This window comes from Budorcas taxicolor, chromosome 2 (assembly GCF_023091745.1).
Source record: "Budorcas taxicolor isolate Tak-1 chromosome 2, Takin1.1, whole genome shotgun sequence".
Classification (NCBI taxonomy): Eukaryota; Metazoa; Chordata; class Mammalia; order Artiodactyla; family Bovidae; genus Budorcas; species Budorcas taxicolor.
Genome location: NC_068911.1, coordinates 43,104,455 through 43,124,917, shown reverse-complemented (window position 1 = coordinate 43,124,917; position 20,463 = coordinate 43,104,455). Strand labels below are relative to the sequence as shown.

General features: G+C 51.0%; 1 protein-coding gene across 1 annotated transcript in view; it reads left to right on the top strand.

The window, feature by feature from the left end:
• Positions 1-1,339: 1,339 nt before the first annotated feature.
• The window catches only part of LOC128060232 (liprin-alpha-1-like), a 102,220-nt gene continuing 83,096 nt past the window's right edge, over positions 1,340-20,463 (top strand). The window contains exons 1-6 of the mRNA XM_052652582.1: positions 1,340-1,461; positions 2,404-2,545; positions 2,746-2,850; positions 3,096-3,176; positions 5,644-5,723; positions 8,589-8,724. Of these exons, the coding sequence (XP_052508542.1) occupies positions 1,340-1,461; positions 2,404-2,545; positions 2,746-2,850; positions 3,096-3,176; positions 5,644-5,723; positions 8,589-8,724 (666 nt within the window). The remainder of the gene's footprint in view (positions 1,462-2,403; positions 2,546-2,745; positions 2,851-3,095; positions 3,177-5,643; positions 5,724-8,588; positions 8,725-20,463) is intronic.

Sequence of the window (20,463 nt, the reverse complement as noted above, 5' to 3'; positions counted from 1 at the left end):
GAGGTGGAGGCTGAAGGCCGGTCTGAGTTGTGGTGGTCTGTGTGGTCTTGGGGTCAGTGGACCCCCTCTTCTCTGGAGGGGCCAGGACATCCTTTGTGTGGAGCCTGGAGAGACTTGACAGGGTCAGTCTTCACAGTCTTGCTCTCTTTTTAATTTATGTTTGCATTTAGTTTCTCATTAAACTGTTTTCTAAGAGTTTCCAAGTCATACAGAGGAAATACAGATGGTTAGCGAGCAACTTCTCAAAAGAGAAGAAGAAATTGCAGAGCTAAAGGCGGAAAGAAACAAGACCAAGGTCAGTAGGGGGATTCTCACGTGTTGACATTTGCCCCATGGGGGTCACTAAATGTTTGCCTTTAGTTTCTCATTTAACTGTTTTCTAGGAGTTTCCAACTCCTAGTGAAGAACTAAGACTATGTAGGGAGCAGCTTCTTAAAAGACAATAAGAAATTGCTAATGCTGAAAGCAGAAAGAAGCAACACCAGGGTCAGTAGGGGGATTCTCACGTGTTGACATTTGCCCTGCGGGGGTCACCGCCGGCTTCCTTGTTGCTGTCTTTAAACTCTGATTTTCAAGTCATTTTTCACATCTTCCCACTGAGCAGACCAGGGTGGATCAGTTTGGGGTTCTCATACCTTGCTTCAAATTTATGATGAGAACTAATGTAATTTTAGTACATTTGAGGGGAAGTTCTCTTAACTTAGATTTTTGTCCACACTAACTTTGTGTGGGATCTTAGTTCCCTGACCGGGGATTAAAACCTGTGACCCCTGCAGAAGTGTGGAGTCTTAACTACTGGGACCTTAGGGAAGTCCACTCTAACTTTCGACTGAACTGGCGGGATTCCAACGTGCCTTAGCATGTTTCCGGCTATAGCGTGAGGCTGAGGGGAGTTATTGGGCCTGAATTCAAGCATGAGGTTGAAGGTGCTCCTTTGGCCCCGCCCTGCAGCCGCTGCTGGAGCACCTGGAGTGCCTGGTTTCCTGGGTTCGTGCCGTCCCTCTGGATGACGGCGGGCAAGTGGCAGGCACAGTCCCCAGCCAGCATGACCAGTGAGGTGGAGGTGCTCAGGGCACTGAAATTGCTGTTTGAGCACCACAAGGCCCTGGACGAGAAGGTACCAGCCCCCTGGCCGTCCTGGATTTGTACACTTAGTGCCTTGTTTTGAGCTCACTGATTGCCCGGAAGTGCTGTGTTCCCTCCCTCTCAAAACAAGGCTGTCTAAGGCTTCCTTTCCCCCTTAGAGACCCTCCGATGGCTCTCTAAGCCACGAGGAAGACCTGGCTAAGGTGATCGCGCTCCGGAAGTCCTAGAGAAGCAGTCGCAGGAGCAGAGCCAGATGAAGGAGTGCCTGGCAGCTCGCTCTGCCCACGTGACAGAGCTGGAGGAGGACCTGGACACGGCCAGGAAGGACCTCCTCAAGTCCGAGGACGTGAACGTGAAACTGCAGCGGGACATCAAGTGAGTGATGGCCGCTGTGTCTGTTGTCCTGAGGTGGACTGTAGGTCCCTACTTCTCCCAGGGACTCAGCCTTGGGATGGCTGCGTGAGTAAGAGCAGAGCACTGGAGACACCGCAGCTGGCTGCCTCCCCGCCTCTGCATCGAAGTCTCTTGGGTAGAAGAGGCCTGGTCCAGGCAGTCTGTTGGCAGTGGACCAACATGAGGGTAGCCCTGGCACTGTGCTGCACCCTGGGTGTGGACTCCCATTTCCACAAGTTCTAGGGGGCCCACTGTGCTCCTTTTGCAAAAATTCATTCATCCATCCATTCATTTATTGGCATATAGTTGCTTTACACTGCTGTGGCAGTTTCCGCTGTACAGCAAAGTGAATCGGTCCTCTGTCTGTCTATCCCCCTCTCCTTTAGATGTCCTGCCTGTTTACTTCACCACAGAGCACTGAGTGGACGCCCCTGTGCTGGACACTAGGTCCTTACTCGTTGACTTTATGTGAAGTATCCGTGCTGTGTGTGTGTCAGCCCCGCCTCCCAGTTCAGCCCCGCATCCACCTGCCTGTCCAATGTGTTCCTGATGAAACTGACATGTCCTTCTGATTCACTCAGGCGAGTCTGGCGACATCTCTGGAGCCCGCTCTCTCGGAGAGATGGGAACATGCTGTGTGGGCTCTGCTGAGGCAGCTTGCCTGGCCATCTTCTCTAGTTTTCTGAGGTTCCGCTCCTTGAAGGGATGTGTGACAGTGATACCGGCGGTCAGACAAGTCGAGTGGCGTTTGCTCACCCTCAGATCCTCAGGCCCGAGCTGTGTGACCGTGTGGAATCGCGATGTTTCTGGCGGTCGTGTCTGCGGGGGTCATGATTTATGAGAAACATCCCAGGGATGTGGTGTTGCTGGGGGCATCGTCCCCACTACCAGCCAGCCAGCCACCCCGTTCTTCTGGCGGGAAAGGTGTTGCCCCGCACTGCCTGTGGGCACTGGCTGGGCGTGGAGCGTCAGGCCGGGCCTGTGCTGGCGCGGCAGCCGGGAGCATTGCCCGGAGCTCAGTGAGCCGCTGAGACACCATCGGTTGGCGGGCGGCCGGCGGTGTCGGGTGCTCGCAGACCCTCCCAGAGCAGGGTCACGAACCGCCGCCAGGGGGCGCCCTTCTGCCTGTGATCTTCCTCTCCAGGCTTGGTTTCTCCCCTCCCCCAGCATCTCTGCTGTCCGTCCCCGTCGGCCCTGTAGTCCGACCGTTTGTCTTCCGGAAGCTCTGCCACTAAGGAGGCTAAACGGTTCCAACTTCCCTCCCAGCTTAGGAAGGTAGAACGTGTGCCTCGCGCGTCCCGCACTTGCCGCTGCCTGCTGCCCGCGCTAGCTCGCCACAGGCAGTCCAAGGAGGGGGCGCAATGGCCACGGGTGCGGGCCCGGGGCAGGGGGAACACGTCTCCTCTCACGAGCCGGTCACCAGCACCCGCCGTGAGCCACGTGTCACACACGAAGCCACGCAGGTTGCATGAGCAGGCATGCAGGCGTGCTCCCCGCGAACCTGGGGCCCGTGGTCCGCACAGAGCATGGCCCGCTTGCCGCCCCTACGATCACAGCCCGCGTGCCATCGGGACAGGGTCGTTGCGAGCGGAGCTGACTCTGTTCTTGGCCAACAGGCGGAAGACAGACAGGGCAGCATCGAGGAGAGGCTGCGCCAGATGGAGGCCCAGCTGGAGGAGAACAAGGAGCTGCAGCAGGTGCGTGTGCTGACCGGGAGGCGGCGTCTGGGCGGGAGACGTGGCTTGGGCGGGGGCCAGCGCTGCCTTTCTCCGCCACCCCGTCTCTGCCGCCCAGTGTGTGCGTGTGTGTCCCCATCTGCTGATCCGGGCACCCACTTCCTCCGGAGCAGGGCCAGAGGTGGTTGCCCACAGGCGGTGGGCAGGGGCCAGGGCATCCCCACGTTCAAAGAGGCTGCCTGTTGCTCTGACCAGCCAGTCCAGGGAGCTTCTTGGGATACGGGTGGACCTCACGACTGCCCCTCAGACAAACCTGAGGGTGCCAGCCCGGGGCCCATGAAGCTGAAGGCATGGCGCCCGGGTGTGGAGCCTGCTTGCCTCGGATGTGGCACTGGAGCCCCACATGCCAAACTGCTGGTCCAGACACAGCGTGTGGGTAGCATGACTGCTCCTAGGCAGGAGGAGAACAGTAGTTGCGCTGCGACAGAAGGCGCGTCAGGAAGGGGTGATGGAGGAGGCTCGCATCACCGAGTCCTGAGAGCGGTTTCCCGGAAAGGGTGGCCACACGGCGATACAGACCATCCAGGAAATGGAGTGGGGATCCCGGGTCCAGCCTCACGTGTCAGTACTGTCCCCACCATGCCTGCGTTCTCAGGCCTGGACTGCAGAGCCTCACAGGCGGGCCCCCAGGGGGCAGTGGTTCTGACTCCGATCCTGAGACCGGCGGTGAGGCGCCCTCCCCGCTTAGGCAGAGAGCTCAGTGTCTCCCGATCAGGGGTGCACATCCTTACTTTCAGAACTGCTGCTCAGAGGCTGTTGAGATCGGGATGCTGTTTATGACTAAGCCAATTCAAAGTCAACTTTTGTTTTGCTTTAAAAAATCTTTGAATGCCGATGCCTTATTGTGGAAGCTGTGACAGGTTTTGTTTCCTTGGGCTCAGAAATCACTGCAGATGGTGACTGCAGCCATGAGATTAAAAAATGCTTGCTCCTTGGAAAGCTATGACAAACATAGACAGCATATTGAAAAGTAGAGACATCACTTTGCCTACCAAGGTCCATATAGCCAAAGCTATGGTTTTTCCGGTAGTCACGGATGGGTGTGAGAATTGGACCATAAAGAAGGCTGAGCACTGAAGAATTGATGCTTTCGAATTGTGTTGCTGGAGAAGACTCTGTTTTAACAGAAAATAAACTGTTTTTAAATGTATTATGATGGAAAATTTCAAACATGCACAAAAGTGGATGGAGTAGTATAATAAATACCCATGACCCGTCAATTAGTCTCAGCAATTTCTAACACAGAGCCAATCTCAAATAGATCATTCTTTTGTCTTCTTTCCATTTTTTTAATACAGTAGGTTCTAAAACAGCTTTTTAAACCTTGAAATTGATGCTCATTTTATAAAACACAGACTTGCCAACTTTGTTATTACATTTAAAAATTGCTTGAGGTAATTATTTCCAGTTTTTTAATATGAATTTTCATATTGGAAAAGACCCTGGTGCTGGAAAAGATTGAAGGCAGGAAGAGAGTGGATGACAGAGGATGAGATGGTTGGATGGCATCACCAACTCAATGGACATGAGTTTGAGCAGATGCTTAGCAGAAGTCGAGTTACATTTTCCTTATGGCTAATCCACTGCTGTAACACGTATAGCATTTCTGGTTTTGAACACTGAATGTGTTTGCATTATAGATGGATTTAGAGTCTGTGGCGGTTGTGTGTGGTTCAGAATTCTGAGTAGTCCTTTCTGGGTTCACCCGAAAGCTGAGACAAAGCGTGAGCCTTTCATGTGGACTCTGCTGTGCATCAGAAAGATAATATGAGCCACATACACAATCTAAAATTTCCTAAAAACCAACGGGCTACTTGACATCTTTCTTTCACCGTGAGTCTTGTAATCTTCTGTGTGATTTCCACACCGAGCTTTGCACCAGCCTGTCTCACGTGCTCAGGGGCTGCACGAGGCGAGTGACTGCCGTGGCCGACAGCACAGAGCTGCCAGGTTGAGTCGAGTGACTCGGAAACTTGGCCCGTTTGACTTGTTTTACTCCATGAGGAAGTGAAGTGGGCTGTAGAGGAATGAATGTGAGGAATGCCCAGGAATGCAGGCAAGCTCCATGGAGGTAGTTTAAAGCAATGAGAGGAGCAAGGGCAATAGAATGAGTCGTGTCCCCCTGACCCGAACCCCCACCCCAAGTCCAGCTTCTCTCCACAGACTTCGTCGTTGTGAATGGCTTGCCATGTTTCCTCCAGAGAAACCTTTTCTACACCTGAGATGGAACTTCCTCTTCATTATGGTTTATGGGTTAATATTGTTCTGAGTGTTTATATCTGCTACGGGACTCTTAGAGAACATTTTCTCAGAATTAAAATGGTCGGAGTTGGTACCTACTACGGTAACCTGTTCTGCACATTCTGGTGCAAGTCATTTTACATCCGGAAAGCAAGTGGTGCAGGCTGTGTCATTTGCTATTCCGTAGGGCCAGCTGATTCTAACCCTGGAAACCCTGAGAGCCGAACTGGACCAGACGAGACTGCGAGGGGCTCCCTTCCACCACGGGCAGGCCGCTCCCCTGGGCAGCTCCCCTCAGCGCTGTCGAGTGGGACAAGGGCCTGTCTGGTGTGTGCACAGTATGACTGGGTGTGGCTCATGGTCGCACCTCAAGGAGCCTGTAGCTTCGTGGTCAGTGAGAGGGAAGAGACAAGCATTGTTCCTTAGGTCAAACTTGGTACCACGGAGTAGTGGTCACAGGATTGACAACACTCAAAACCACAGGTGGAGGTTTGGAAATGGGGGGCCGACCAGTTGATATTTGGGTGTATTCATTTGAGGGGCCTGACAGACTGTGACACTGATGTCTCTGAAGAGTCGCAGAAGGTTGATGACCTGTAGTCTTTTTTTATGTGAATGGAGACTGCGACATGATTTGCTGTTGACTGCAGTGGGAGGAATCACCTGGCTTGTGAATGAGGCGAGCAGATTACTGCTGTTGCTGCTGCTAAGTCACTTCAGTCATGTCCGACTCTGTGTGACCCCATAGACGGCAGCCCACCAGGCTCCCCCGTCCCTGGGATTCTCCAGGCAAGAACACTGGAGTGGGTTGCCATTTCCTTCTCCAATGCATGAAAGTGAAAAGTGAAAGGGAAGTCGCTCAGTCATGTCTGACTCTTCGTGACCCCATGGACTACAGCCTACCAGGCTCCTCTGTCCATGGGATTCTCCAGGCAAGAGTACTGGAGTGGGTTGCCATCGCCTTCTCTGGCAGATGACTGAGCATCCTGATATTTTCTTACTCGTTGTCATAGGGGCGGTAATTCCTATTAAGTATTGAAATGTTTCTTTGGCTTCTTCACGGAAAATGGTCACAAGTGAGAGACCAACTTTAGCAAAGGTTATTAAGGGCTTAACTGGTGACATTCATTCATCTGTAGGAAAGCGACTACTGCTTAAATCCTGAGTTAGGAGACAGTTTGGAGCCCATACGCATATTTCTGTGTTCGTGTGCTTAGGGGATCCTCGCGGTCCAGGGCCCCCACCCAGCCTTCTTCTAGAGTAAGGGGATATCATTTGAGACAAATGCAGACCCAGAAACTGGCGGGTGGAGTTCAAGGATAGCATGTGCCCTGCAGAATGGATAGGGGACATGGCCGGATTTGCTGGCAGAGCTCCTCCAGGGTGAGGGGCTGGTGCTGTCAGAGGTGGGGAACCCCTGCTCCCAGGGTGGATGAGGTGAGTGTGAGGAGGACTGTGTAGACAGTGGAGGAAGAGGAGGTGGACACGGCCTCCTGCTCTTGGGGGTTTTGGGTAATGAGGAGGGCCCTGGTGCCAGGACCTGAGGCCTGGCACAGTTGAGGGGTTCAGATGGAGAAGCCTGGGGCCTGGTCACCAGGACCCTGTGTCAGTGAGTGTGAGAGATGAGAAGAGGAAGCAGCCACGGGGCAGGAGGGGCCGCTGTGCTCTGGACAGTGGGCCGCAGCGGCTGGTGCGAGGGAAGGGTGTTTCCAGGAGACAGCTCTCGAGGGGTCACGGCAGTGACTTAGCTGCACAGGTGCGGCCTCGGAGTGGGGCTCGTGGGCAGTGTGGGCTGGGTGGGGGGCACTGTGCTGGCTCAGGAGGGAGGGAGTGGGGACTGAAAACCTGCCTCACAGGCAGGGCAGGCATGGCGTATTTAGCAGGACCTCCCAGAGGAATTGGTCACCTTGTCTCTGAGACCTTCTCCCAGAAGAAAGAGCTTTGGGCGAGGAGAGGGAGAGAGATGGAACCTGCACCCCACGAGGGGACTGGGAGGTGATGGTTGGGGGGCAACCCAACCCAGAGGCCTCTGTGGCCCTCAGAGGACCCGCGAGGGTCCACGGTCCATGGTGGGACTGGGTCATACCCCCGACCTAGTTCCCAAGTGTGATCTGGCCCCAGGCCTTGGGTGAAGTGGAGCAGAGAAGGGAGCAGTTCCGTCAGGAGGGAGGGGGTATGGGAGGGAAGACAGGCATGGTTTGGGGAGATTCCAGCCCTCCACCTCCTGTGCAGCACAGCTTTCCTCACAAAACCGTTGAGCAGGGCGGCGTGTGACCCCGAGCAGGCTGAGCTGGTGGTTGGCCCTGGCCGCTCTGCAGATGGATGGGGTGTCCTGTCCTCGGAGGAGAGCCCTGTCTCCCGGGTTTAGGGATTCCTGCACATAAAGGCGCCACCCTCTTCCCAGAGACAAGACTGAGCAGAGCCCGGGTGGTCCTGCAGTGCAGGCGGCTCACAGTCAGGGTGGGGCCGCCCTGCCTCTCAGCAAGCCCCTGATGAGTGAGCTCCTGGCACCTGCAGGCCCAGGCCTTAGTGCTCAGGGCCTGAGCATCTATGCTAGGCCTTGTTCAGCCCAGAGTCTGGTGACATGCTCACCTCTGCTTTAATAGGAGACACCAATGGTGCTCAGCTCCGAGCTGTGGGTCCGAGGCCTTTCTTCTGCAGGTTGTCTGAGGTGCCTTTAAAAGCACTGAGAGCAATGTAGACAGTATTCCAGGCGGACAGGTGATTGTGACCCATGGACTTCACACGGGAGAGGGAGGTCAGAGCAGGCGCCGGCCGGAGGGGAGGTGGGTGCCAAGGAGAAAGCAGAGCAGGTGCAGGCCCTGCCCTGGGACCTGAGGGTGGGCTCTGGGGGGACCCTGGACCCCCCAACCCCAGACAGCCGATCCTGTCCTAGTCAGCTCCACGCCCTCGCAGCAGTGCTGCCTTCCCCACATACAGGAGTTTTCCAGCTGCTGGGGATGAGGCCTGAGTGTCTGAGGAGCAGCGGGCAGCCTGTTGCTGTTGTTGGAGCCAGGAGGGCAGTACCCTCCCGGGGGCTCTTTTGCTGTGAAATTGCCGATCTTCCAAATGGACAAGCTGTGGCTTGCCTGACAGAGTGAGCTCTCTTTTCTTTTTTCCCGTGTGTTTCAGGCAACCCCACTTGGGCAGCACCCTGGACCTCAGGTTCCCTGTGGTGGACCAGCCGGCAGACTCCTCAGGCAATGGGGCGGTGCTGCAGCACCCCCAGAAAGGCTGGCTGGCAGCGCTGTGCGACGAGCCATCCAAGGCAAGGACCCCACCACCCCCTTCCCGTCCCTGGTGGCCACCCTGTGAGGCACCTGCCCCCTCACACCGTGCTCCTGAGGTGGGTTTGGAGCACAGCGCTAATAGATCGCTTTACGTCTTCCCATTTTCCTTTTTCTGGCTAAGAGTTTACTTCTAAGGCATGCTTTTTTTTCTTAAAATGACCAGTTTTGATAACTTGTGGCCTACTGTGAGGCCCAGCATGGTACTAATTAGCACAGTTTTGAAATCGTCCTACAAGTAAATGGATACACATATCCATCAGCTTATTGTGAGAAGAATTCTCATTGGAAGTTTAAGTGCCTTTATATTTTCACCTCATTCATGGCGTGTATTTTTTCATACATGTCTGTGTTTTCAGCTTCCATATTCAGTGAGCAGTTAGTTTGTGCCAGACATGGTCAGAAGTAGGACTCCAGCAGTGAATTAAAAACCGTGTGCGTTCTTTACCCACTGCTACGTAATGAATCACTGCCAAGCTTAGTGACTTCCCAGTGAGCAGCTCACAGTCCACAGTTCCTGTGCATTGTAGCAGGCGGGCCTGGTTCAGGGCCTCCTGAGGGCACAGCCACGGGAAGGCCCCCCAGGGCTGGATGGCAGGCTTTCAGACTCACCCGGCTGCTGGGGACAGGCCCAGGTCCCTGCCGTGTGGACCTCTTCATAGCCTGGCTTTCCTCGGAGCACCCTCTGAGAGCAAGAGCGTGGGGTGTAGTCCGGGGCCTTCGTGCCCTGGTCTCGAGGCCACACACCTTGACTTCTGTTTGCGAGAGTGAGCTGCAAAGTCCTGCCTCGCTCAGGGGCTGAGCAGGAGTCGCCCCTTCTGCCTCTAGAAGGGAGGAGGATGGAAGAATTTGTGGCCCCTTTTTTAAACCCGTGCAGCCTGTTGAACAGTAATGAGCAGGGAAAGGACACCAGAGTGCCCGAGTTGTCCGAGGAGGAGGGCATGATCGTGTGTGAACAGGGTGGCCAGCGAGGTGACACCAGGAGGGTGACCTTGAACCAGAGACCGGGAGGCAGGAAGAGAAGTAGCCACTCGGAGATAGAAAAAGGGTCGTGTCAACCAGCGGGGACAAGGGAGAGAGCGGGCCGCATCAGGGAGGAGCCCGGGCTCAGGCCTGAGCAGCTCGAGGCTGGAGCCTGTTTCCTGAGGTGAGGAGGGCTGCTGGGGCGGGGAGCTAAGAGCCAGGCCTCAGCCCTGTTGATGTGGACGAGCCCATGGGGTGTCCCAGGGATGGTCAGGAGAGCAGCTGAGTGTTCCGGCCTGCATCCGGGAGAGGACTCACTCAGCTCAGGGTGGACTTGGGGTCGTGGGCATACAGATGGCATTGAAAGGCATGAGCACAGTAAAGTGGGTGCCCGGGCAGGTGGCGGTGGAGCGAGATGGGGTTCAAGGTAGAGCCGTGGGGCGCCCTGCATTACACGGTTGAGAACGGACGCAAGGGACTGAGGAGTAACCACAGGGAGGGTGGGGCCTGGAGCCCAGGGAGAGACATGCTGGGGGGGCGTGTGGGTTGCCCGGCCGAGGGCAACAGGGAGGGCAAGGAGGGGAGGGGGCTTGGTAACATGGGTTCCTGGAGCCCCCAGGGAGCTGCCCTGTGGGGCAGGGCACACCGCCTGCTGGCAGAGACTTGGAGACCAGGCTGGGAGGGGGACTGTAGAGGCCGCTCCCAGGGAGCTTTCAGAGACCCGCAGTGGGCGCTGCAGGGAGCCCTGGAGGAGGAATCTGCTGGTTCCCCCTTGTGCGACTGGAAGGCGAGAAAAGGGAGAGGACGTGCTGACCCGGCTGATGGGGGTGAACCCATAGGCAGCTGGTTCGCTGGAGTGGAGCAGAAATGATGGCGGGTGGTCCTGGAGCCAGTGAAGTGGGTGGCCCAGCCCTGGGGCGAGGTCGTGATGAAGACAGGAGGCGAGGGCACTGGCCACGGGGGACAGGGAGCCGGCAAGCCAGCACCTGGAGGCTGCCCCTTGGTTGCTTTGAGGTCATGTCTGGGAAAGAAGGCAGGACCTGGGTTGAGAGTGTGGCAGGGGGGAGGTTTGCAGAGAGAAGGATGTGAGGTGTGAGAGTGGGAGGGCGGCACAGGGCCCTGCGGGCACTCTCCTGTGTGTCTCTGATGACAGAGCTGCCCTTGCGGTGCGAGGGGCCATCCCCCAGAACAGCTCGAGGGCCTGTGCCCTGAGAGGAGAGTCACGGGGTTTGGGGGGGCAGCTGGCCCTCCTGTCCCCTGGCTGAGCCTGTTCGTTCCTGTCTGTGGGTGTTCAGACCAGCCTGGGAAACGGAGGGCTGGGAGCCTGTGAGGATGGCACTCTCTGGTGAACTGGTACCAGTGATGACCGCTGATAGGGAGCCAGCGGCTGCCGAGCTGAAGGGTTCTTTTTTCTTATTTTCCTCCAGCCTGGCTGATGGAGGCATGGATGTATTTTTGTAATTTTCAGTTTCTGTCTCTGACTCCATCAGCCCACCCTTGTGAATAACCTCATAGGTTTGACTGCCGTCCATGCTGAGACCTGAGTGTCATCAGGCCATCTAGGAACTGGATTCTCCCCCTGCCCATTTTTTCAGTCCTGCTCACTGAAGAGATGGCAGTGTCTTGTAGGCATCGCCCATTTATCCACAGTCAGGGCTTCCATGTAAAACTGGGTTCAGTTCCTGATAAACTTGAGCTGCCCTGAATGTCGCTGACGAGATGCGGTCCTCTCGTGCCCAGGTGCAGACCCTGAAGGAGCAGGACTGGGAGCGCGCGCAGCAAGCCAGCGTGCTGGCCGATGTGGCCCCAGCATTCGAGAGTGATGAGGGCATGTCTGATGGCGAGGGCAACAGGGTCACCCTCTTCAGCTCAGCCACTCAGCTGTCGCCAAGCGGGCAGGCCGATGCCAAGGCTCTGACTGTGATGCTGCAGGAGCAGCTGGACGCCATGAACGAAGAGATCCGGTGGGTGATCCCGAACTGCGTTTTCCTAGGGAAGTCTGAGTGTTCCATAGTAAGAAACCTGACCTCAGGTCTGCTTCAAGAATTTTCAGGTTTGAGATTGCCTTGATTATAGAGCTCGGTCAGCCGGGGCGTTCTGTCCACAGTGTGGTGTCAGCACTCTGTTGGGGGGGGGGTTGGGGGGTGTCCCCCCTCAGCTCTGAGCCCCAAGGTGGGTGAGGTGCCGAGGTGGTGTCCCCTGCAGCCCGTGCACCCTCCTGTGTCCCTTGGAGCCCACCCTGTTCTGCTGAAAGGCCACCTAGAACAGAAAAGCTCGGGTTTTGGGGTTGGCAAATTCCCACTCAGATCTGCATTTTCCTTTTTAACTTAATACAGTGTGAAGATTGGCTTGTTGTAAGACAGTGGTCCAAGGACATGTGTTTGAGTTTTTCTCATCTCATCAGTATATTTAAGATGTTTTCTTTAGATACCGTCTTGGCAGTTATAACAATGTACAAAATGGGATAGAATCCAAAGGCCTGCCTTGTGGTGAGCAGGGGCCCTTGGGTCTGGGTGCAGCCAGATGGCTGGGGGCCCCGAGGCCTGCCTGGTGCCACACCCACACAGCTATGCCCGTGTCCCGAGTCCATGTTCAGAGTGGCCGCAGGCCGATGACCCTGCACAGGACCAGGCAGAGCTGCTGCTCAGACTGTTCTCATCACGTCAGCCCAGGCCAAGGTGCCTGTTCCTGTCGGCCAAGCACGGGGGGCCGGGGGAAAGGCAGGGGGTGAACGGGACACCAGCAAATGCAGGTGGTGCCGCCTGCCCACTTGACGCCGAGACAGACAGGTTTGTGGGCCGTGTTTCAGCATAGACGAGCTCAGAAAGATGGTCTTTCCGCATCCCCGCAGGAGGTATGGAACGATTATATATTGATATTTTAATTTTTACAGCAAGTTGTCAGGTAAAGGTGATTTTTCCTTATATAACAAGTTGACTTGATGTAAATGGTAAATTCTGTCCATCAACTTGTTATCAACAGTGAAAACACTTTCAAGCTATATAAATAGTGTAAAGCTGGGGAGTTTACTTCCTGTAAGAATCTTGTACTTTAATTTGAAAATCATTGTATTTGGATAATCATGTATTTAAACTGCTATATAAAATCATCCACGACACATTAGGGGAGAAGAGCAGAAACCGTGAATTCTAGGTTAATGCAGCACATTGACGAGAATCCAGAAACTCACACAAAGCTGGTGCAGAACTTCCTCAAGTGATGCGTTTGTACATATTCAACCTTAAAAAAAAAAAAAAATCAGCTCAGCACTTCATCTGGTCTAGAGACTTGTGTTTAGAAACTCCAGCTTGTTCGTGAATTGCTGTTTTGATTGTACCGAGTTCCCAATTCCCAGTGGAAAAGACTTGCAGCACTGACGTGCATCTCTGCCCTGAGAGAGGGGGAGGTAAAAATTGTCAACATCAGCTATCTCCTCACAGGAAGAGCGTCGCCACCAGGGTCCCTTCAGAATGTTAGAGGAGAGACGTGAAATCAAGCATGAATGATCAGGGGCCAGTTTGTAAGACTCAATGCTAAGTTATTCTAAGTTTGAGAATATTCAAAAGAGGAAAAGTTGAACCTTTTGGCTGAGATGTTAATTGAGCAACTGTTGGTGGAATTTGCTAATCGTGACACAGAATGCCAGCCCAAATTTGTTGTCAGACACGTTCCTCTGCTGACAAAGGCAGGTGACGGGTTTTATTCTATTTTAGGTTGATCGAAGAAGAACACGGAGCAGCCAGCCGAGGAGACTGAGAGCAGGGAGGGCAGGGGGAGCTTAGGCAGCCTCCGTTGTTTTAAATCAGTGAGCTCCCTCAACCTGCATCCACCTCGTTGCATGCCGGCTCCTGCCTGCCCCGAAGTGGGCACTCCAAGCCTCGAAGGAGGCAGCACAGCCCAGCCCGGGAGGGAGACCAGCTGGGCACCATGACTCTGGTATGTGTCTGCCTCCTCCCTGCTGCATCCTTCCCCCAGGACACTGGTTTTCTTGTCTTTGTTTTTGGTTTTTCTCTTTTTACCCAGAAGAAAATCAGGTACATTTGCTATGCTTAGAAGTCTAACATTTTTTAAACTGCCTAGTCGTTAATCATTCCACAATGGCACAGTGACATAGTCTTGATATTTGGACCACTACTTAGCCCGTCATCATGAACTCAGCCAGAGCTTGCCTGTGTCATTGGGCCTAGCCTGTGCTGGGCACAGCAGCTGCAGGGAAGTTTCTGTTCTCAGGGAGCAGACAGCTTCGTGAAAGTAACCATAGGCAGCCCTCATGGCGTGGGAAAGCCATGCAGCACATGTTCCATTGGGGCTGCCTGGCTGCAGGGTGCAGGGCATGCGGTGGGAACAAAACCAAGAATCTCCGTGGTCTGCTTGCTGATGGACCCGGCCGCGGGCTCAGGCCAGCTCTGCGTGTGAAACCAGGTTAAGAGCCTGGTGCCCCAGGGCCCCAGGAAAGAGGTTGGGCTGCCTCACTTTTCTGAGTCTAAAGCTGGGATGACGACCTAGGGCTTTTGGTGACAGAGTGTGCGGCTCTAAAGCACATGTTCCAGCTTTCTTGCGTGTTTAGCTTGGGTTTTGTGAGTGCATTGTTATCCCATGAAATCACGTGTACAACACTCTGCTTTGTAACTGGACATGTATTATCACTTTTTTCTGTTACCACCCATTTCATGTCGGCTGCATTGTTAGTCAGCTTATCATTAAATTAATCGTGAATCCTTTTAGTGGCCTGTGAAGTGGGAACTAGTCCATTTTGTGGTCTTTTGATACACTGTTTTTATAATTTGCATTATTGGCTAATTAGTTGCTATGTAAAATTCTTTGAGGATTTCTCTGTGGTTTCTTGCTTGATTTCTTTCCGAATATTTGTAAAAGAACAGTTCTGTATGTTTTCCTTGCTGTTGGACTTCTCTGGCAGTGTGTCTGCTTTCATCATTAGTTTAGATTTCCTGTCTCATCCTGTTGTCTGCTTGGTCGTCATCAATCCAGACCCCCCCACCATCGCCCCCACGGCTGTAGTTTCCCATCCATCTCTCCTGCCCCGTCCCCCCACTTGCTCTGGTCATAATGAATTTGCCTAGTCTAAGAACTTCATAAAAGTGGAGTCAAACAATATTGGTCCTTTTGTGTCTGGTTTATTTCACGTAGCACAATGTCTTTAAAGTTCATTCATGTGAGTAGCTTGAAACAGAACTGCCTTTCATTTTAAGGCTGAATACAATTCCATTGTTTGCCTAGACCCCATTTTGTTCATCCATTTCTCACCAAATGGACATTTGGGTGTTTACATTTTTGACGATTATGAATAATGCCACTGTGAACATTAGTGTACACATTTTTGTATGACCATGTTTCCAGTTCTCTTGGGTGGAAGAGACTCTCAATGAGACTGTAGAGGAATTTGATGAGTAATACACATCAGCCAGAGATGGATACAGTAAGTCCCCTCATACAAACATTTGAGTTTTGAACTTTCTAAGATGCGAATGTGTGTTCGCATGTCCAATCACATTAGTTCATGTGTCTGGCGTGCACAGTCACGTGTGTCCATCCTCTGCAGGTGGCTGTGCTTTTGTGTACTTTACAGTACAGTAGAGCAGTTTTGTAATTTCAAGCCCAAGATGTCTGGAAGCAAGCTTACAAACAGTGGGGTGTAGCCAGTTGTGTTAGTTGGGTACCGAGGCTGACTTGTGTTGTATTTACGATCAAACTGGACCTATGAACTCACTTTTGGAACAGAACTCATTCATACAGAGTGGACTTACTGCACTCTGATCATGGACAGTGGTCACTGAGACTGTGTTTCCTCTGAGGAAGTGTGGAAGTAACTTAGATATGCCATGGATGGAGGAGCCTGGTAGGCTGCAGTCCATGGGGTCGCTAAGAGTAGGACACGACTGCGCGACTTCTTTCACTTTTCACTTTCATGCATTGGAGAAGGAAATGGCAACCCACTCCAGTGTTCTTGCCTGGAGAATCCCAGGGACGGGGGAGCCTGGTCGGCTGCCGTCTATGGGGTCGCATAGAGTCGGACACGACTGAAGCAACTTAGCAGCAGCAGCAAATTTATATACATTCCTTTGTTAATGTTCTTTTTCATTATGGTTTCTTCCAGGATACTAGATATAGTTCCCTGTGCTATACAGTAGGAGCTTGTTGCTTAGCCATTCTAAATGTAATAGCTTGCATCTACCAACCCCAAACTCCCGGTCCGTCCTGCTCCCTGCTCTCCTCCTGCTTGGCAACCACAAGTCTGATCTCTACGTCTGTGAGTCTGTTTCTGTTTTGAGGGTAGGTTCATAGGTGCCACAGTTTAGATTCCACATACAAGTGATATTCATATGCTGTTTGTCTCTTTCTGACTAGAATCAAGTATACTTTAAATAGTTACCCATTTTCCAAGCAGAGCTCTTCTTTCTTCAAATGCCTACAATTAAAAAAAAAAAAAGATGGAATGATTTCATATTTTGTGGTTCAAAATACTCATTAAAAAGACATCATTAGGACTTTCCTGATGGTCCAGTGGCTAAGTATCTGCCTGCCAATGCAGGGGACATGGGCTCAATCCTTGGTTCCAAAAGATTCCACACACCTAGGTGCAACTAAGCACAAGTGCTACACGTACTTTAGCCTGCCTGCCCTGGAGCCCCTGCTCCCCAACCAGAGAAGCCACCATAATGAGAAGCCTGCTCACTGCAGCCAGAGAGGGGCCCCTGCTTGCCAAAACCAAAGCAAGCCCGTGCACAGCAATGAAAACCCAGCACAGTCAAAAATAAAATAAATAAATTTTTAAAAGACATCATTAAAGGACCAATCACTAAATATTGCCAGTCTTTTCCATTTTATCAACTGAGTATAAAGAGACAGATTTTGTACCTGAAAGGGTAGCTTTATTTATAACTTGGGCAAACTTTCCTTTTGCTCAGTTTCTCCATGTGAGACAATTCATCTTAGAGGATAAATAATTTTTTAAAGGCAAGAAATAAGAAAAGAATGGAACCATAAAGTGAAATCACTTTTGGAATATGAAAGGTGATGACAAAACTGACAGAGGAAAGATAAGAAAACGGACAACCTCCCTCCAAATATTTCAGCATTACTAGTATTAGAACTTGTGAAATTTATGAGTGAGTGGCTGTTTTTTAATTTCATGAGTTCACATACCAGTGGGTGTACATTCCATATGTGTTTGCATATGTGCGCCTCTGGGCTTATTGCTCAGTGTTTATCTGTATAGGTTTGTTGTTATATACCATTGAGGACAGAAATCATGTCTTATTCACCTTGATTTCTCCACTGCAGAGTGCTGTATGTGGCATATTAGAGGTGCTCAAGCTTGCTGGAAGGAATGAATATGCTTGTGACAAATGAATATCCTTTGGATGTATTGCTACCATGTGAGTGTATTTACATATTAGTGGAGAGGTGTTTTCCTGAGCTTCAGTCATTTGTGTATCTATCTGAATGGGTGAGGAAGGGACAACTCGAGTGAGAAGGTTTGGCAGAGGAGGGCAAGCTGGAGCCAGGAAGCAAGAGACAGCAGGTAACAGGTGTGACTGTCCCTCTGGCGCCCACCCTGTGCTCTGTGGGCTTTCAAAACAAGGCTCCATGTTTTCCCTTCCTCCTGGCACTTTTAAAATTCTCTCGCACTGTCAGGACACTACTATTTAGAAACCAACTCAGGGCTATTTCTTCCCTTTTGTGGAGGAGGATGAGGAACTGGTTTCATGCTTCCAACAGATCTATTTTCCTTCCTTGGTTTAGACTCTCAAATTCTGCTTTCAAAGGGCAGGCAAAATGGAGACTGAAATATTGATTCAACAACAACCTCGAGGCCTGTAAAATGCCATCTTTGCTACTAACCAGGGAATATCATATATCACAGGTAGACACTTTTTATACTTTAGAGAAGAAGAAAAAGAATACCATTTTCTCCTCCCTCCTAATTAACTGCCCCCTGGGCTACTAGGACCCTCAAATAACAGTGACAGATAATCTCAGAATTTCTAGATGACAGTAGAAGAGGGGATTTCTCTGGTGGTCCAGCAGTTAAGACTCTGTGTTTCCACTGCAGAAAGCAAGGGTTCAATACCTGGTTGGGCAATTAAGGTCCCACAGGCCAATGGAGTGGTCAAAACAAGCAAACAAAGAAAAAGAAAATAGAAGAGAGCCTATTAAAAAAAAAAAAAACCTATAGAATTTTTCAGAAGATTGAAAAATCAGGATTCAGGGCTTTCATGGTGGTCCAGGGGTTAAGAATCTGCCTGCCAATGCAAGACATACAGGTTCCATTCCTAGTCGGGGAAGATTCCACATGCCTCGGGGCAGCTAAGCCAGTGATCCACAACTATTGATCCCGCACGGCCTGGAGTCCACGTACTGCAGCTAGAGAGTAGCCCCCGCTCGCTGCAACTAGAGAAAGCCCTCGTGCGCCAACGAAGACTCAGTGCAGCCAAGAAAAAATAAAGAATAACAAAAAAAGAGAAAAATCAGGATTCACTCATTTCCTGAAATCTTCTCTTGTGTCTAACAAAGTCCTATCAAGCCTCTAATTCCCCTCCCAAGTCTCGGGCACCAGCAATTCTCTGGCACCCACTGGTCTCACTCTTCCCAGCTCCTCCTCCACTTGCAGCCCATGCTCCACCTGGTCTTTCTGGGAGTCGCTATTGCCCGCCAGGTCATTCTGTTCATTTTCTCTTCCCAGGTAGATTACAGCTACTTTCCCTTATATGATCCACAGGTTCCAGGGGAAGCTCTCAACAAAACACCTGCTGACTGAACAACAACAGGAGATTCACGTGTCATAGAATTTTAGGGCTAAAAGGAATCTTAGGATCTTTTTGTTCACTTTTTCTGTTTTAGAGAGGATAAGCAGAGGCCCAAAGGGTTACCTTTATAGATTTTAAAGAAAAATCATTGTTTCCAGACTGTATGTTCAGCTGAATAATATACTTGGTTCCTCATTAAAGCCATGTGGTGCAAGCATGCTTAGTCATGCCCAAGTCTTGGAGACCCCATAGACGGTAGCCTGCCAGGCTCCTCTGTCCGTGGGATTTCCCAGGCAAGAATACTGGACTGGGTTGCCATTTCCTACTCTAGGGGAATCTCCCTGACCCAGGGATCAAACCCACGTCTCTTGCATGTCCTGCACTGACAGGCAGATTCTTCATCACTAACACCTAGGAAACCCTGCTAGAACCATGCTCTTTCTATTCTGACCCCCAACCTTGATCTTCCCTATTCTGACCTCAAGCCCTACATTCTCAATGAATTGCTGCCCATGGTTTGACCTGACAGTGGGGGAAAAAAAAAAAATAATTAGGTCCCAGGATGACAATCTCCTTTCAAAAGGAGGTTGGGAGGACCGTTGTGGTGTCCAATGACAACAGAAGGCATCAGAAAGAAAGGGGCACTGACTTGAAGGGGTGTGGAGAATCAGCAAGGAAGTGGCAGGGGGACTTCCCTGGTGGTCTAGTGGCTGAGACTCCACACTCCCTATGTAGGGGCCCGAGTTCCATCTCTGGTCAGGGAACTAGATTCCACTTGCTGCAGCTAAAAAGATCCCACACGCCACATCTAGAGACCCTGCATGCCGTAACAAAGACCCAGTGAAGCCAAATAGATAAAGAAAAGAAATATTTAAATAAATAAATAAATAATAAAGTCAGTCATTGATAATAAAATCAAATAAAGAGGGTAAGAGATAGGGTCTTTAGAGGGCCAAGGACCAAGTCTAAGCAGAGTCCAAGCAAATGCAGTTCTTCACCAAAAGGCGGTTAGAGTCCGGTAGGAACTGATAGGCATGAGGGGCAGAAAGAGAAACACTAGACAAACCCAGATCTGGTTCTGACTCTACCCTTGACAAGAAGTTTAATTTGGAACAAATTATTTAACTGTCAGGCCCTCAGGCAGACTCAGAATCTTATAGTCTCTGGTTGGGAGCAAGTCTTCATTCCAAGGATTTGCAATCAGATTTTTGATCTTAAAAAGCTGGAAGAGGGTTGGAAGGATAAATTGGGAGTTTGGGATTAACATATACAAACTGTTATGTATAAAATAAATAACCAACAAGGACCTACTTGTTGGACATACACTGCTCAATATTGTGTAATCACCCATAAGGGAAAGACTCTGAAAAAGAATAGATATGTATAACTGAATCCCTTTGCTGTACACTTGAAACTAACACAACATTGTAAAGCAGCCATATTTCAATTAAAATTTAAAAAGAGCTGGAAACAGTATCACTTCAAGTGGAAAACATTAGAGAGAATCGTCTTTCCTTGCAGAATGTCACAGTTTGTTCACATCACAGTTTACTCAGAGCCTGCTGTTAAGTCAGAATCCCACGGTTGTTATTTTAGTCTGTTGACGCTGTGGTTGCATATTTCACCAAGGGCCATCATTACCATGGAGGAGTAAGACATTTGGGGCTCCTGAATAATGACCGATGGATGGTGGTTAGGTGCTTTTTCTCAGAACACCCTTTTAACTACATGTGGACTGAACTACATGTGTGAACCATATTAAAAAAAAAAAAAAAAGGAAATGTTGATCACTTTCGATTAACATAGTAGATGAAAAAAAACCTACACTAGACAGCAAAGAGATACATACTTATAAAACATTCCTCCTCTCAACGTTTTCACAAGGCCTGAATTATCTTGTAATCTGAGGATGCTATAATTTTGGCATCTACATTTGAATTCAATCTCTCTGCTTAAAGCCTCTTGTGAAGTTAAAATCCTATGAGGTTT